Consider the following 18,580-nt stretch of genomic DNA (forward strand, 5'->3'; position numbering starts at 1 on the left):
TTCACATTACATGTATACTTACATTTATTTAGAAAGAAATATGAAATGACATTGCAGGTACATTATGTACTGCAAAACCACAACAACAAGCTGCTATTCTGGAAACGCTGAGATGGATGAATACATTTTTAAGAAACATTCACTGGAAACTGATCACATTTTCTGCACAGAAACAGAAAGTGACCATTTATTTCCAGTTGCTAAAAGCCTTGGAAAAGTATTCATACCAACTTTTTTACATTTTTTAGGTAACACATTATTTGAAGGGGTGTGCATAAGACTGACATGACACTTTTAATGGACTTTTAATGCAATTTTTAATGCAAATTTGCGTTAAAAGAGTAATTATTTACCGAATGACACTTCATGACAACAGTTGTAAATATTTTTGGAGACTCCATGTTCATGACGGGCGTTATGAACACCTCTTCAAATAAAGTGTTACCACAGTTTTTCACGTTACAATCAAAAACGTGTTCTTCTGACCCACACAAAGCAAATTTGGACGATGCCTGGTTTTCATACTTTGTTGTGTGCATTCGTATTTTGTCTCTCCCGAGTCAGTTAATAGAAAAACCTTTCACTGCAATTACCAGCAGCTGGTAGAAGCAATTATCTGCATCTACCAGCTGTGCTCATCTAGACACAAAAACACAATGTCTATTTGTTATTGCAAAATAGTTTGTTTTTTGGCAACACACTCTGTGGGTTCAGTCGTACCAGCCCTGTATGGTCCGTTTTAATAAAACTCTGGCTCATTTCTCCTGAAGTCTGAGAATGCGAATTTTGATGTGGATCTTAAAGCTAACTCTAAAAACCTCGGTCTTGGTTCGGTTGAAGTGAACTTTGATGCTATTCAGATGAACACCGGGCGGACTCGAGATCGCTCCAAAAGCAGGAAGTGAACTGCAGTTCAGAGCATTCTGGGTAAATACAACCAAAACAAATGTGAGAATCTACTGCTAGTGGGAGAAATGGCTTGTAGTATTTTACAAAAAACTAAGGGTGGAGTTTTTTGGCCAATTGCCAGTCACTGATCCTTTACAAAGCCTTACCAGCCATTCGGATTTGGCCGATACTCTGAAATGTTGCTCAATATAGCGAGAAAGTTGCTGAATTGGCAACAGTGGAGTGACTGTTGACTGTAAATGTTCAGACATGAAGTGGTGGGCCTGTCTATCAGTCAAACCTCAGAGAGCAGAAGAGGACAGTGGTTGATTTTCAGACCTTTGCCTAGGTGGATAAGATTGGCTTCACATGTAAAAATTTCTCACCAAAATTTATCTGTGCCCAGATAAAACAGAAGACAAATCCTACAACTGCTAAAATCTGACACCACTTCACTTTTGTTTACATTTCATCACAAAGGAAGTTGCGCTCATGTCTTCTTCAGAGGTTTTCATATAATTTCTTTAAGTGGTTCTTGGTGCAGGATGAACACAAGCAAATGGGTGAACAGGTTTGTCAAATGGTTTGGCTCGTTTGACACAGTGCAGTGTGAAAGCGAACCAAATGTTGCAACTTTATCAAACTATCAGATATAGAAACACCCTTAAATAAACAATGTGACACAGAGAACAGATTAAAAACAGCCATTATTTGGGGTTTAGGCTCCTTTGCTTACTTTCAGATACTGTAAAGGTTCAGCAATTGTTAGTACTGGCACAGCAAAGCCTACTGTTTAAATCCCCTAAATGTCACGTAAGCAAACCTCTCTCTGTTAGGTGGTGTGATAGCTCTGGTTTCACTCAAAGCAACACAATAAATCCTTTCTTTTCAGTGCCCAACTTCCACGCTACCGCTTTGTTTCAGCTTGTCGGCAGCGGTGCCAAGTCCCCGCTTGGGATTTGCCCGTATCATTCCTGTTACCTTTGCTAAGTTTGGTGCTGTATGTAACAAGAGGAAAATGCTCCATCAGTCTCATTGTGGGTGTGGAGAGAGGAGCCGGAGGAAAGTTCAGTGGCTGAGAAATAAAGCAGTGGAAGCTCTGCCAGCATCTATTTCCTGGGTGAGATGATGGGAGAAATTCTCCGTCCTCTCTGGGGATATCATTTGGAGACACACAGGCGTCCTTCAGAGGCAGAAGTTTTAGAGCGGAACCCCGGCTCTTGGTAAGGGTGTTTGGAGCGTTTCTGAAGTAAAATCCTCCTTTGCCTCGGTTGGTTTGCGCCATCAGATAAAGACTTCCAGTTGAGGCTTAAGTGTGTCAATGAACCCGGGTGGAGGCGGGGAATCAATGATAAGTGCAGCTTACCTCCGCAGCACCCGCCAAATAGAGATTAAACCATTTCAGCCTAATAGCACATGTCAGTCAAAAGTCACACTTGAGTACTTGAACCCACTCTCCTTTGCCAACTTTCATTTTATAATCACTTCCCCTTGAAAAGATGTCGCAATTTACCAAAATGCAGAGAGAAGCGGCTGAAAATCCACATCAGAGCTGGAGCCGCCATCTGTAATTGTCAACCGTTTCTCTGAATCCTCAAACAGGACTCGATTTGAGTGTAACCATTTCTGATTTATTCAAAGACACACGCGTGCAAACCAGCATGCTCAAACACCATGATCAAAGCCCCAGAGATGTATTACAGCACCAAAAAAACACAGCTGTCTCTCTGAGCAGCCGCTTTTTGTAAACGCTACTCGTTTCTCTGCTCTAATCACTGTTGTGGACATCGCGAAATTACCCACCGCTCCATAGAATTACTTGACTGGATCCAATAACAGTGGCTTTGATTTGCTGTTCAGCCGTCTCACAGGCGGATACACCCTGTGGTCTGTAAATGAGAGCTTGTGCTGTTCAGCCAGTATCCCTAATTTAGACATCATAGGGCTCATTAGGTGTATCAAACTGATATCAAAGTCAGAGCACAGATAGTGGTGCTTTAGCAAACACTGGTGCCGTGACCGCATCCCACAAACTATACGCCTGCAGGGGGTACAGCTCTGTTTTAATGTCACCGATTTTTCTCCAGAGATGGTTGAAAGTAGTGGTGGGCGATCTGGACTTCGAGTTTTAAATCTGGACTCAAAACCCAACTGCTTATGAACCATCATAAGTGAACCACTGACCAACATTTTCATGTGTAACAATGGCACATATATATGAATGACTTGTATCACTAAACTGCACATAAATTGCATGTAATCATATTTTGAAATTTACTGATAAACTAAGCACTCTCTAAGCAATCTCACTGACGAGTGCATGTAAACTTCTCAGGGAGCGTACTGCACCATTTTTTGCACAAATATACACCAGAACGTCTTCATTATTCCATAATCTGTTAAAAGATGCAAACAATAAAAAGATGCGAGAAACAACAAATCTCCCTCACACATCCGTTGGTGTTTTTGTCCTTAAAAAGGCCAGACACACACACCTGCAGCGCTCTTTCTTTGGAAGCAGTGTGTTGTTTGAGCACGGTGCATTCTGCATCAGCTTGTAGAGAGATCCAGAACTGGACACCTGCCATACCTGGTTATGGCTGCTAAGTTCTGATTGTACCTTTACAGTTCAGTGAAGGGATTGCACAAGTCCTCAGCTGAATAGTCTTACCAAACAACCTACACTTGGAATCAAATATCCAGGATAAGAAAACACACACACACACACACACATTGCATGCGGGTTAGGCAGAGTTTCTATCTGTACTTTTTTCATTTTGTTGGCTGTGCTGCACCGCCTCTTTTGTTTGCATGTGGCTCACGGTTTGTGCCTTTAAAACTCCGAGGAGGGAGCAGTTAAACGGCTTGTAAGCTGAATATTTTCTGCAGTGCAGCAGTTCAGATGAGAGTTATAAACAAAGAGATGATGTGTCCCCACCGAGACAACTCCCCTGATAGGCGGAGCTGTGATAGCTCATTCAAAACAGCCTCTCTATTATTGTCTTTTGTTTCCTTTTAAAGAAAGATTAAAAAGGAAAAGTCTGCGTCCTTTTGACGTTACAGTGGGATGCTGGTACTACTGAGCAGCACTGTGTAGTGTCAGAAATTGATTCAAAGACAGCTTATCTGGGCCCGTGAGGGAGCGAGCCAGCAGACTGCATCCAGAGGTTTCTGGGTAATATTCAGCTGCCTGTTCAGGCACGGATTGAGCTTGTTTATTTTTATTTTTTATTTTTTTCCCCGGGCCCCGTATCTCTGCAGTCGTTTCAATGCTCTGCTCGTCAGAAGCGGCATGTGGACTTTGTCATGTTTGCAGTGACGATATGAATCTCTGTGTGCAGGTTTACACCAGATACGGGAAATGCTACACTTTTAATGGCAACAAGACGACATCCAAGAAGACGAAGCAGGGCGGAATGGGAAATGGGCTGGAGATCATGTTGGATATCCAGCAGGACGAGTATCTGCCCATCTGGAGAGAGACGAGTAAGGCCCACAAACACCCCACTGCCTAAAAACACAGCATGAAATAATCATTTAATTCATCATTTCATCTGCACCGCACTGTAAATACACAGAGCGGTGCATGTTGATTCCTCAAACCTCAGTGTGTTTTACTGGGAGTCTTTTAAATGAATCAAAAGAAGAAGAAAAAACTTGCAAAATTAAGAAGTGGAAGGAAATTGATTGATTTTTCTATCTAGCGGTTACGCCTAAAATTATTCATACTTTCAGTATATTTAGATTTAAAAATTTATTTTCAACCAATCTGAAATGACCTCTGAGATGAGAATAAAAATATGTATTCATATTTATTTAGATTTGATTTTAAAAATAACGTCTAAGCTTTGTAATTTCTTAATAAATAAAAACTATCTGTATATGTTTTTTATTTGTAGGCAAAAGCCTTTTTGCATGTTCTCAATGGTATATTAAATATTTTTTCTTTGGTAATGAGCGTTTTGTCAGATTGCCTGATCAGATGCAGTCTTTTTCCTTTTCCTGCACTGCAAAAACATAAAATTTTACAAAGTATTTTGGATTTAGTTTATAGTGCAAATATCTTAGAACGGTGAAAATATGACAACACTAACTTACAAGTAACTTCTCAACTTTTCTTGTTTTAAGTTAGCTGAAACAAAAAGTCCCAGTCATAAATTAAACTCAGAGGAAAAACATGTTTCCCATATTTGAAGTCAAAATGTCTTGTTCTATAAGCTGGGAGATTATTTCACTTATAATTAATATTTTTCATCAATATTAAGGACTAAAATCAAGCCCCTATCTGCTGAAAAGTTTCTTGTAGGTTAGTTTTGTCTTATTTCAAGTGTACTGAGACATTTTCACAGAAGCTAGACCAAAACTATTTGGTGAGATTTTTTGCAGTGTGAGGTTGGAGGGTTTCCATGTAATCACCTTAATTTAACTCTCTTCGGAGATTACCCGTCCAAATATAGTCCAAGCTCAAAGTCGCTCAAAATCAATAATATTTCTTCTGACCAGAAGAAACATTTCTGTAGAAGATTACATTCAATCTAACTCTACCTGGTTACAGTTAGTGGGGATATGAATTGAGTTAAATACAACAGAAATCCTGTTAGTTGGACAGGTTTAAGCTATAACAGAATAGTCTGGTTAAAAATGGCTCCATCTGTGCAGATCTGTAGGAAATATACCCCAGAAGACTTCACTTAGTTTATTTATTCAGCACCTGATGATGCTTCATTCACTTTAAGAAAAATGAGCTCAATCCAATCACACAGACAAGCACAAACTCCCAACAAAACACACTAAAGTTTGGTTGTTGTAATTCTGTTTTTAGGTCTTTTTTACAGTGCTTTTACACATAAAACATGGGATTTGTTAGAGGGAATTCCCGACCAACACACTACTTTTGATCTGTGCTTGTTCTGTTGCTGCATAATATTCTTCCCTGTTGGCTTTTGTTCCCCAAACATGCTCGAAATGCGGTTCGCAGTTAGCATCAAGCTGAATCTGAGCTGTCAAACGATGCCGACTCCTGAAATCCCCGCGTTCGCTCTGCCTCCGCCACTGCACTCTCACGCTCTGCTTGTTTCGCCGCGTAGATGAGACGTCCCTGGAGGCCGGCATCCGGGTCCAGATCCACAGTCAGGACGAGCCTCCCTACATCCACCAGCTGGGCTTCGGCGTCTCGCCCGGCTTCCAGACCTTCGTCTCATGTCAGGAGCAAAGGGTAGGCCTTTGTTCATCCCTGTTGGTGCCGCCCTCGCTGAAACCGTCCGCCGCCGGAAGCTCGGCCCGGTCTAATAAATCTCTGTGTACTCAGCTGACCTACCTGCCCCAGCCCTGGGGGAACTGCCGCTCCACCAGCAGGGAGAAGTTCCCGGGATACGACACATACAGCATCAGCGCCTGTCGCCTGCTCTGCGAGACCAACGAGGTCATGCGCGTGTGCAACTGCAGGATGGTCCACATGCCTGGTAAGAAACGCAGAAAACTGCACGTGTGAAACAAAATCTGTATAAACGTCACGGCGGCGAATTAAAGCCACGTACAAAGGAAAAAGAGACGAGGACATTTCTGCCAGAAACCTCAGAAATGTTCCAGAAAAAACAAGGCAATTTCTGTTTCAAAAGTCAAAAATTTGTAAAAACAAATTCAGAAATTTCAGAGTTTTTCCTACACACTTTCTTAGCTTAATCTCCTTTTTTTTGTTTCTAGAAAATGTTTGACTTTTCAAACTCAGAAAATTCCTTGTTTTTTCTAGAACATTTTCTAGAAAATTCCTCCTGTGTTTTTAAAAACAAAGGAAAGTTATGAGTTTGAAAAGTAGAAAATTTGCAGTAATAAAAAACACTCTGTTCCAACATATGGAGAATGTAGACAAAAGGCATCACATGCAGAACTCAGTAATTAGCAGCCTTGTCCTGACTAATACTTTGGTCCAGTCTGATCATTTTGTCTCCAATTCATGCAAATGTCTAAAAAAATCCAGCTTTATTTCCACCTAATAACGGGCGCTGGCCCACACTTGGTGTTGAAACAGAACAAGGATCCCAAGTGAAGGAGAAAATGTTATGAGAAAGGTTTGCAGAAACATTTATCTCCAAACCTCAACGAACCGAAGCAGCCAAAATCCCTCCATAAATGTTATCACAGGCTGATAACATCATACAGAAAACAACTGATTCAACTTTTTCCAGCTAAAGATGATTGCACCAGATGTTGCGTCATGTGGAAAACGTTTCTCTGTTTTCTTTTTTCCCAAGCTTTTATTGGCAGTTATGAAATCTTTCCTCCTGCAGTGACTGTTTTGTGATTTGTTCCTTGGAATTAAGCTGAAAGCGTAACTGAGGTTGATTGGAATGTCTTCGGTTTCCACTGATGTGGTCACAACCGTTTTGGAAGCGATTAAAGTGAAGAAATGTAAAGCTGTCATCACAGTTGCCATAATTCATCCCGTTGGGCTCAGCGTGCAGAGCCATTAAACCGCTGGATTAAAAGCCAGAGGGTTAATCAGAATCGGCACCAAGTGGCACAAGTGAAAGAACTGAGATTTTACGGTAATAAACGACACGAAGCAAATTTACGTCTTCAAAATTACTTTCAATGAGAATGCTCATTACTTTTCACTTTTTCAAAGAAAACCATTTGAGCAACCTCCCTGTGGAGAATCTGAATATGCTGGAGAGTCGGGCTGACAAACATCAGGCCAGATATTTGCGCTTGTGCGTCATCATGGCTTGAGAACAGGAAGTCAAAGAGCTGAGTCACTGAAAGCAAACTGCTTGACTGATGTGGCTAACGAGCAGCGAGGAGGCCAGAGCTCCCAGTTATGGGCGGAAATCCACACCATCTCCAATATCACGCCACAGCTGACACTTAAAGACACCAAAATGAATGACTCGAGTAATCTGAGGTAGAAAAGGTTTGAAGAGCAACTTCTAAAAGAGGGAATCCAGCCGATGTGGCTGTCTCAAGCTCATAAACCACTGGAACCGCAATCCAGTTCAGTTAATTTAAAAAGCACCAATTAGCAGCAGGTGTCATCTCAGTGATTTACAAGGAAACTAAATGCAGCATTTATTTGCAGAAATAAAGAGGCGATTCATCCAGTTCATCCCAGTCTTATGAACAGATCCCATCTCAGTGGAAGCTTTCAAGTGGCCTAGTCAAAGCAAATCCGGCTGGGGTGCAGGTCTTTGCTGCTTGGACATCCTCCAAAGTCAAAGTCTGAGAAGAAAAGTCAGAATTCTGAGATTGAAGGAAATTTTTGATTGAAAATGTCAAAATTCTGAGAAGAAAGTTTGAATTCTGAGCTTAAACACAGAATTCCTGCTTAACTCGCACAATTAAAGCCAGAATTTTAAAATTAAAGTCAGATTTATGAGAGTAAGGACATAATTATGAGTGAGAAAAGGCAGAATGCTAATTTTAATAACAGAATTACCAGATTAAAGTCAGAATTTTGAAACCAAAGTGAGAATTCACTCACTTTCATTTCCCCAGATATGAAAATTCAGATTTAAGAAAGTCTGAAAAAAAAATTATAAATTCTCAGATTAAAGTCAGAATTTTGAAATTAAAGTCAGAATTCAGAGATTAAAAACATAATTCTGTGGTCTATGTTTAAGTTTTGGGACGAAAAGCTTCATTTTGTGGGGAAAAAGTCCGATTTTTTTAGTTGGAGGATGGAATGTTAAAATGTTTTACAGCATTTTAATACGTGTAACTTTGACTGTGTAGTATAGATAAAGTCCACAGTGACTTTAAACTTGTTCTCCTCCTTATTGTAACGATGACGTTTGGAGACACCTCAAGGTTTTTCCAGGAGTCAGAAATGTTTGAAATGTTTTTAAAATCTGCTCTACTGCGTAACTTCCTGCTGCCTTCATTCATCTCGCATATAAAACAACCAGAAAAGCACCTTTCCATTCAAGTCTCTGTGAGCATGTTCACAGAAAAATCCCCTCCGTTTTCCTTTTCATTAGGAATGCAGTGACTTTATAACAAAAGCTACCTGCAGATCCTTTGATGGAGACTTTAAACGCTTTGCTGTCAGGCGCAATGTGCTGCTGGGGGAATTTCTGGATGAACTGAAAGTCATTTGAAATCCAGTTGATTTATTTTAATTGTTTTGTGGACCTCTTTAAATACCCTATTAGAGTCCAGGGACCATCTGAAGGCATTAGAGAACTCTTTAGATCTTATCATAACACTACAGCCTCAAAGAGAGAAGAACAGTTCATCTGTGAGAGGTTTAAATAAGGAAATTATTCACCTGAGACTCTGCAGCCTCAGTGTGTGGCTGAAACCTGAGAAAGTTTTCACACGCTTAACTTTTTAACTATCTTTTCATGTTATTGCTTAAAAGTTAAGACTTTATTTGGTAGATTAACACAGAATTGCACCAAATTGTGACGTGGAAGGAGGACAACATGTCAATCTTTTTCATGAATGAAAATCTGAAAAGTGTGGCATGCATTTTTGTTTAGTTCCTTTAAGTCAGTAGTTTACATAAACACCTTTTGCAGCTTTTACAGCTGCAAGTCTTTTGAGGAATGTTTCTACCTATTCTTCTACGGACTTCATTCATTTGCCCATCTACCTGCAGCTGCCTCAGCATACCTCTGCCACCACCATGTTACACAATGAAGAGTGCTCTCTGAAAAAACGCAAAATCTTACCAACTGATTTTGGTCCAGTTTCAATTGGAAGCATCTTAGGCCACTTGAAATGAGACCTTATTAACATACAAGTCACTTTTATGCAAGATATGAGACCTAGTATTACATAAATAATTCCTTAATATAGTTTTTTTAGTATTAGTTCTACTGGCAACATTATTTTACTTATAACAAGACATGTTTCCCCAAGTTATAAGGTCAGTAGTCTGTCAGTGGAACTAGTACTTTTTCATTAGAGGCTACCTAACCTTGAACAGCTTAGTATATATTTATGGGCTATACAAAACATGTTCATTAGAGTTTTTACAGAAAATCATTCTTGGATAATAAGATTGAAGTCTGGTCAGTTCTGCCTATTTTGAGAATGAGATGTCTTGTCACTTTAAATCCTCCAGCTATATTCAGCAACTGGTTTCTGGATGGTAAGTCAACAACAAAACTCTTGTCGTTTCCAAATGTCCTGGAACTCAGTTTGGGTTGCTAGGTAACGGGCCGGGCTTTTCTGGGGTTGCTAGGTAACGGGCCGGGTTTTCCTGGGGTTGCTAGGTAACGGGCGGTGCCAGCGAATTTGTTTTTGAAACTGAGGTTTTTGCATCAGGTCGGTTTTCAGACACCAAAAAACATTAACTAAAAACCAGCTGGGTCTTTTTTTAAGCGCTCTGGATGTTTTTAGAAACAGTTGAGACCCAAATGGAAGTACAAAAACATGCAAAATGTCCACTTTGACTTAAAACAAGCTCCTATGTCTTGCTGAATAGTTACTTGTAACTTAGTTTTGTCGTATTTCAAGTGGACTAAGATATTCACACTAGAAAATACTTGGTAAGATTTTGTGTTTTTGCAGTGTTCACACTGAGGCGCAGTGCTCATTTTTCTGCCGGTTTGTCTGCAGGCCTGAAAACTCAGTTAAGGACTCTGATCCAATCTATGTTTGAAAAAAAAATTAATAATGCTTCTGATAAGTTTGAAGATCTCCCAAACCTCTAAGCTGACATTATCTTGCCAGGGTTATTTCTCTTCCAAAGCGCCCCAGAGGGTCGTAGCAGCTGACAGGTAATGAGCAACCCCACTTGATGGGGCAGGACTAATGCATGTGGGGCAGCCCAGAAGAAAAGCTACGGCTTGAATCGCCATGTAAAGGAGAAGTTGCTGTCAGAAGAGAGTAACGCCTCAGAGATACCACAAACCATCGCTTTGCAACATCAACCAACGGTCTGCGCTTACCGCTTCTTTGCTGACATACATTTCATCACCATATCAAGCATGTTATAGTGTTAATGCTGACGTGGATTAAACTAAATGTGTACATGACTAGCCTTAAATAAAGGTCAAATATGGTAAAAATAAATGTAATTTGAGCACAGCATGCCTAGTTTTGTTTATTTCTAAGTAAAAACACTCAGTTTTAAAATCCAGACTGCTCTGTTTACTGACAGATGATGCAGAATAAGAGCCTTTTGAACTGATTTATAGTAATGCAATAGAAATTCCTGGTGGCAGTGGTTAGGATGATTATTGTGTTTTATTATTTCTTCTCATTATTAATTATGATTAGTGGTTTAACAACAACAGAAATGACCCCATCGGGTTGCATGAAGCCGCTGGTGACGCAGGACAATGAGGACAAACATTTTTTTCTGCCATGATGTGACGACACATTGTCCCTTCAATAATGTAAACTGTTCCTCCCACAAGTTTTTCCTCTGAGCTGCTGTTTCCTGACGAGGAGCGCCTCAGATTTAAAGCTAAGCACAAAGGTTTTTTAATTATTTACTTCTAATGTGAATATTTGCTGCAGTTTTTCTGTTGTTTAAATTTCACTCTGTGTCTCAGTATTAAAGGTATTTGTTGTCTAAACGTTCTCATTTTGCTAGGCGCTCTCTGTGTTAAAGTCATGTGAATGAAAAACAAAGCTGTGATTTTCATGATTTTCTATTTTCAAAATACTTGTTAAAACACCAAGATAATTTATTTATGTAATTATATTCATAACCATTTTTTTACATTTCTCCATGTCTCAACCACAAATTTCGCATTTTTGGGGAATTTTATTTGATACAACACAAAGTATTGCATAATTGTTGTACGTTTGGGAAATAACATATGATTTTCAGCGTTATTATTCTGATTTTATTTTTAAAACATGAAAAGCATCAATGCATTATGATGCTACCACCATGTTTCACAGTAGAGATTGATTACTTTAGTTTTCTGCCTCACATACACCAAAACGTTTGATTTTACAGCAGAAAACTTTGCTTGCTTGCTGGGTCTTCTTTATGTCAAACTTTAAGCTGGATTTCTAATGACTTTTTCAATCTGGTAGTTTTCTCGTTGACAAATTTTCTCGCCTGAACTGTGAATTTCTGTGGCTCCTCTATAGTTACTGTGTTTGCATAATTAATGCTTTAATGAGATTAAATTGCATACAGCTGGAAGGAGTCTGGTTGCACTGAATTTTGTTTTACATTTTAAAAAGCATAAATTATTCTACATTAAAAAGGTATTCAGACACACTTTGTTTATCTTATTATCATCTTATTATTATTATCTTATTTATTTTTGTCAAAACCTTCACAGATTTATTTTAAAAGTAACAATTCATGAACACTGGGACTCTTAAACAGTGAGACCATAAATTGTATGTTTTATTTAGAGATTTGCAAGATAAAAAATTAATATTTCAGTGCCTCCGTCTATTTCTATATTTGGGTTTCCACCACAAAAAGAAGCTATTAAGTTGTTCTTGTCCTTGATGTGTGGACAGCAGACAGAGAATGGCTTTTTGCCTCTTCTCTCAAATACATCTGGAAATGTAAAATATATATATAAAATATGAAATCAGACGGCGGCGGCTCTGTTTTTAGAGAAAAAGATATCGGTCGAAACCTTTTAACGTTTCTCCACAAACATTAGCCCCATGAGTGTTTCACTCCCAGACAAACACACAAATACAAATTAATTGTCCTGCTGATGGATCCGTGTCATTAATGACCTGGGCAGTGTGTGTTTGTCTGCAAAGAAGTGGCTTGTTGATTGGTTTTTAAAGACTGCCTAAATATGCCTGGCGGGCGGAGCCAGCACGCTCCATTTCTCCGTGCAATCAAGGACGGACGTCCAAGACGGGGCCGCGGCGCAGCGCGCCTGCTGCCTTCGTTTGGAGACGAATGATCAGCTGCAGAGGAGCGTTGTTCACAGACGCGCTGCCTCGTTGCAGCAGACACGGGTCACTGAGCATTTTGTTTCTGATTGATCAAATTCACATTCTGCTCTTATTTCCAGGAACTGCAGATATCTGCCCTCCCAGTAAAATCAACTGTGTTGACAAAGCGCTCGGTAAGAAACAATCTTCCTTCATTTCTTTTCCCATTACCCCAAAAACACAATCAGGAAATACGATAAGGGTGTTTTTTCATATTCTCTTAGACTGGATATTTTAAAATTACTTTTTCCTCGTGGTGATTTGGGTACTTTAGCGCTCCGTGGCTGCGCTGCTTTCACACTGAACGTTTCAAATTAAAGCTGCGCTTCATTCCCCGGCGCCCATCAGCCTCGACTCTGACCTCACCTCCCCCTTCAGCGGATGTCGTATCCGAACCTTGGTTTCAAAGAAACTCCAGTGAAAGGGGCCCATTTTATTGACTTGGCTGGACAATTATCATTTCTCAGCCAAATAAGCCAGAAATTTAATTATGTCTCCCTTCACTGAATTGAAACTCTGTTTAAAATGTGGCTGAATGAGATCTTAGATATATCTTACAAGAATGGGTCGCATTCATGAGGGTCATATTCCTGAATCGAACAGATGGATCCACCACTCCGTCAAAGGTGAGGTATTAAAAAATAATTTCTGCATTTATGTAGAGCTGCTTTCTTCCTACATCAGACAGACGTAGGACTCCATGCTCCTGCATACAAATAACCTTATTGTTAGAGTTGTAAAATCCATAAATCATCAAGTTATAATTACTGCTTTCAGTGCTTCCTCTGCGCATTTTTAGCCAGAACTGAATGCTTTCAGAATTTTAAGAGACAGGCTGGGAAAGGGAGTGCCATTGTTTTAGAGATCATAAATATGTATTTAATGTATTAACATGCCAGCCGCTTACTGTATGTTTGTCTGAATTGAATAAAAGGTACTATATGCATTTTCTTCTGCAGACTTGTTCATTTAGTTAGAGAAAATGTATTCTGGCGTTATTTCCGTGAATTCAACTGCTGCCGTTCTCCGTCAGGCGATAGTCTGTTGATTTGTTGTGAACCCTGAAGACGCACTGATCAGTTTTCTGCCAATGTCTGATGTCCAGTTTTTGCAAAGCGTTGTGCTGCAGATAAGCATAGAAATCGATTCCAATTTATTTATAAGATCTTTAAGATAAGACCATACAAGAAAAGCTTTTAAAATGTTTTTTTGTCTAACCTTTCTGCTTGAGGGGTCATTAATTATGTATACCATGTGCAGAGGCAATTTGCATTAAATAGTCAATATACAACAGGTTTTGCTAAGGATGAAACCCTTAAAGGAGACTTTTCAAAATGTTTTCAGTGTTAAACACTTAAAACAAACAGTGTTGCATTCCTAAAACAGGACTCCTGTGTTTTCCTACAGAAGATCCTAAACTTAAATGTTAGCTTTCCAAAAGGCTAACATTTCTAAATCCAACAGGTTTCATGACAAACAGAGGCTGAGTAAGAAAAGTTAAATAACAGAAAACTTGATGTATAGCAAGTCTTGCTCTCTCTCTCCCTTTCCCAGCCAGAATAAACCAGACACCCTGCAAAAACACAAAATCTTACAGAGTATTTGTGGTTCAGTTTCTAGTGCAAATATCTTGGTTCACTTGAAATAAAACAAAACTAACTTACAAGTAACTTTTCAGCAAGACATCGGAGCTTGTTTCAAGTCAACAATTCCTTACTGGCTCCACTGGCAGATTATTTCTCTTACAACATGGGAAAAATGTCTTGGTATAAATACTTAAAACAAGCTTCTATATTAAAACAGGCTCCTATATCTTGCAGAAAAGTTACTTTAAATTAGTTTTGTCTTATTTTAAGTCTGCTCGAATACACTTAGTCCATGTGATGAACCATCAAGGTGTACACTGACATAACGTGGCTGTAAACGAGTATCAGCTCCAGAAATACTCCAAGGATAAGCCAGTACAGACGATGGATGGAAGGAATATTTACCGGAAAATGAACTTCTTTGGCTCCAGAATCATGTTATGTATTTGGATTGTTCAGAGTTGCTACGGTAACGGTAACCCGGGGGACGAAGGGTCGGTTGGAACAAGGCAGTCGAAGACCAAAATACTTGATCAGCAGTGGATGTTACAACACAAGACTGAAACGTCTCCGTATCTTCGATGTTGTGCCGTGGCAGAAGGGGACTGAAGACATAACAAATCATTTATCTGATTATTTTCATTGTGAAATAAGTTTAATTCAAGTTAAAATCACACCTTATGTCTGTTGAAACTGTGTTTGCAGCCCAGCTACAGAAGAACAGTGGGGATATCTGTCCATGTGAGACGCCCTGTAATCTCACCCGCTACGGTAAAGAGCTCTCCATGGTCAAAATCCCCAGCAAGGGATCGGCTCGCTATCTCTCCAGGAAATATGACAAGTCAGAGGACTACATCAGGTACGGAGAAGGACCTACAGCCAGAAACAGGCTTGCTTTAAGCAGCGATGTGTTGCTCAGTTAGGGAGTCATAAAGTATGCCCTCCATCCTGTGAAATATAAAGTAGAATCAATTAGATTTTCATCCAGGCATCAATTTATGTTTGTTCCAGTAAACAGATGTTGATTATTGGAACTCTTTTTAATTCAATCTAATGGTAATAAACATTTATTGCTTTGTGTTATATGAGTAGAAGTAATTACTATGATGAAGTGGGAGTATTTGTTTTCCACTGTTAGTCTTTCTGTCACTGAAAAACATGCATCTCAACACCAATTTGACTGGTTTCAGTAGAGCTAAGACAGTGCTTCATTTACTGTTGTAAAATATTACATCTATACGTGTGATAAGCAAGATTTAAATTTCATAACATAAAGCATTCATATCCCTGGGACTTTTTCACAGTTTGTCATGTTACAACCAAATAGGTCAGGATATTTTATGGGAATTTTATGTGATACAAAAACACAAAGTCTACATTTACACTAGCATGAGAAAATGGCTGCAAACAGATTATACAACCGTTCATGTTTGACAAGCAGAAGAACCACCTCCTGCACAACCATCTAGAATGTTGCAAGTAGCTTCTGAATTGTAAATCAACAACAAAACACTTGCTTTTTCCAGCAGCCATTGTACAGTGGATATAGAAACCAGCTGACCGAATGTCCTGGAGTTCTGCTTGGGTTGCTAGGTAACGGCCTGGGCTTAGCCGGGGTTGCTAGGTAACGGCACAGTGGCCAGAGAATGTGTCGTAGCAATTAGGAGGTTTTTAAACTTCTCATTTTCCAGACACCAAAGAAACATTAAAGACTTGGGTTGTTTTCTATTTTATCTCTGCACAAGATGGTACGAAATGTCCTCCTCTAATATCTAATGCACAAGTTACCAGGACAATGGGACTTACCTGACTTCAGTGTTTAAAGCTTAAAGTTTTGTGCAGTTTTTCTGTACTTGGATCCCGAAATATTTAGAAACTCTTAACTATTTGCTGTAGACTGTACACCAGTGCACAAAGCAAGGTTTGCATGAAGGTGTTTGATTTGGAAGAACTTGCCTGGAACAGAGTCCTGACCTCAACCCGATCAAACACATTCGGGATGAATCTAAGCAGAGACTGTAAGCCGGGCTTTCTCATCCAACATCAGTGTTTGACCTCACATATACACTTCTGGAGGAATTGTCAAAAATGTCCACAACACTCATAAAACTTGTGGAAAGAATTTCCTGAAACCAGAAGCTGTTAAAACCTAAAAAACTGACGTCATACAAACCCGTATGTATTAAAAATAGGTTGTCACTCAAGCTTACAGGTGTATCAAAGCTGAAGAGGTTATACTTTTTGGAACATACTTCATTCGGTTCCTGGCAGCATCATCTGAATCTGACTGCTTTTATATCAGATTTAGTTTGATCTTGGACTAGAAGTTATATTTGAACCAATCTGTTTGTGTGTTTGTAATTTTAAAGTGCCTTGAGATGCTATTCATTATGAGTTAGCTATATAAATAAACATTTATATATTTAACTTGAGGAAAAAACACATAAACACTTATACTTCTTTGCATTAATCTCTCCCAATGAATACATAGATTTTTATTGTAATAAAGTGACAAAAGGTGGAAAAGTTCAAGGAACATCAAGTAAACTGTTCAATGGAGCACTTGCTAATATTTAAAGCCAATTCAGTGCAGGGGGAACCTGTAACGCCTCTCAGTGTCTAATCAACGGGATATAAGAGCGGATCAACGTGGCTAAACCACAGAGCCCATGAAGATTCACAACATTTAATATTACGAGACTCTATAAACTCCAGAGAGACCAGAGGATGTGAGTGACTAAGCATGCTGTTGGTGCACGTCCCGCTCATCTCTGTAAAACCCTGAAAGACCTCATTATCTCACAATCACTGGTTAGATCTATTCAAAACACTGTAGGCCTCGTTATCCTATCCTGTGTTAACGTGACCAGAAAGATGACTTGGTGAATTTATGTTAAATGAGGTCTATTTGAAGTGAATAGCAGGGAAAGAACAGATGTTTTCTGAATTGCTGTTTTCCGTCTCTCTTTCTTTTCTTTTTACAGAGACAATTTCTTGGTGTTAGATATTTTCTTTGAAGCACTGAACTATGAAACAATTGAGCAAAAGAAAGCATACGATGTCGCAGGATTATTAGGTAAGAGATCCTCTCTTTTAAAATTGATTTATAAGCTGTCTTTTCAAAACTGCAGCTCAATTTTGTGAAGACTTACAGAAAACACAAACACCCTGTGACTGTCGCTGCTTTCCTTAAGCATCGGTGTTCTGTGTTTCAGGTGACATTGGAGGACAAATGGGTTTATTCATCGGCGCCAGCATCCTGACAGTCTTAGAAATACTGGACTACATCTATGAGGTAAAGTCTTCAAGTTGCTGGATTTGAAACAAAACCAAGAGCTTGTTACTAAATATATTGTTGACTTTAATCCAGACAAAACGCTGATTAAGTGAATCTACATTCTAGTTCCAGTGCAGAAGTCTATGGAAACTTATTGAAGCATGCATGTGATGTTGTTTTTTAACTTTTAGTCATTTATTTAAGCCATCGGTTTGTTGGGACACTCAACTGTCTCCAGCTGGCTAGCTATTCTTATCAAGGGAAAGCTGAAAACTTTGGACTAAATCGGTAAAAAAAACATGTGACACTCTGTGTGTTTCATATCTGTCAAAATCAATAATTATTGGTTAGTTTTTTTGTTTTTAATGTCTGAAATACTGTTTCATCCTCAGTTTTTGTTCCCCGCCGTTGTTTATTTTTTAGCAGTTATTTTAGTCACAGTGGCGGAAACGTAAACTGCTGCTGCGCAAGTTACTCTACAGGTCGTTGCTAGGTAACCAGAGAATAAGTGAGTTGCTAGGTAACCAAAGAGTGAGTGCGTTAGTTGGTGTCACCCACTTTGCTTAGCTAGACGTGAGAGGTTTCCCAGAATGCTGTGCAGTTCTGGATTGGATTCCTTGGAACTTTTTGAATATCCTGTCAGACGTATTATCTATTGATATTGATCAAGTGTCTGTCATGATTATATACTGTTATTTATTTACTTTCAAGCTAAACTTTGTAGGTAATGCTCCTTTTTACAAGCCATATTCATTTGTTTGATACACCTGTACCACTGGCAGCTAATTAGCCATTAGCATGATGCTGCCGCCACCATGCTTGACATTTGGTACGGTGGTCTTATGCTTAGAGTGAAACATGAAAGGGAAAGAAGAAATCTGAAAGGGGGCAAATGCATTTGAGCACAAAACTATATATGAATACAATGATTTTACACAGAACTCCTCTTCCAAATGCT

At 39.2% G+C, this 18,580-nt stretch overlaps 1 protein-coding gene across 1 annotated transcript in view; it reads left to right on the plus strand.

Moving 5' to 3' along the window:
* Positions 1 to 18,580, plus strand: part of asic4a (acid-sensing (proton-gated) ion channel family member 4a) — a 130,800-nt gene that overhangs the window by 110,676 nt on the left and 1,544 nt on the right. The window contains exons 2-8 of the mRNA XM_015051831.1: positions 4,230 to 4,374; positions 5,976 to 6,103; positions 6,197 to 6,350; positions 12,840 to 12,893; positions 15,051 to 15,204; positions 17,330 to 17,421; positions 17,561 to 17,640. Of these exons, the coding sequence (XP_014907317.1) occupies positions 4,230 to 4,374; positions 5,976 to 6,103; positions 6,197 to 6,350; positions 12,840 to 12,893; positions 15,051 to 15,204; positions 17,330 to 17,421; positions 17,561 to 17,640 (807 nt within the window). The remainder of the gene's footprint in view (positions 1 to 4,229; positions 4,375 to 5,975; positions 6,104 to 6,196; positions 6,351 to 12,839; positions 12,894 to 15,050; positions 15,205 to 17,329; positions 17,422 to 17,560; positions 17,641 to 18,580) is intronic.

This window comes from Poecilia latipinna, unplaced genomic scaffold (assembly GCF_001443285.1).
Source record: "Poecilia latipinna isolate Pla-1442-1.1 unplaced genomic scaffold, P_latipinna-1.0 Scaffold1068, whole genome shotgun sequence".
Lineage (NCBI taxonomy): Eukaryota > Metazoa > Chordata > Actinopteri > Cyprinodontiformes > Poeciliidae > Poecilia > Poecilia latipinna.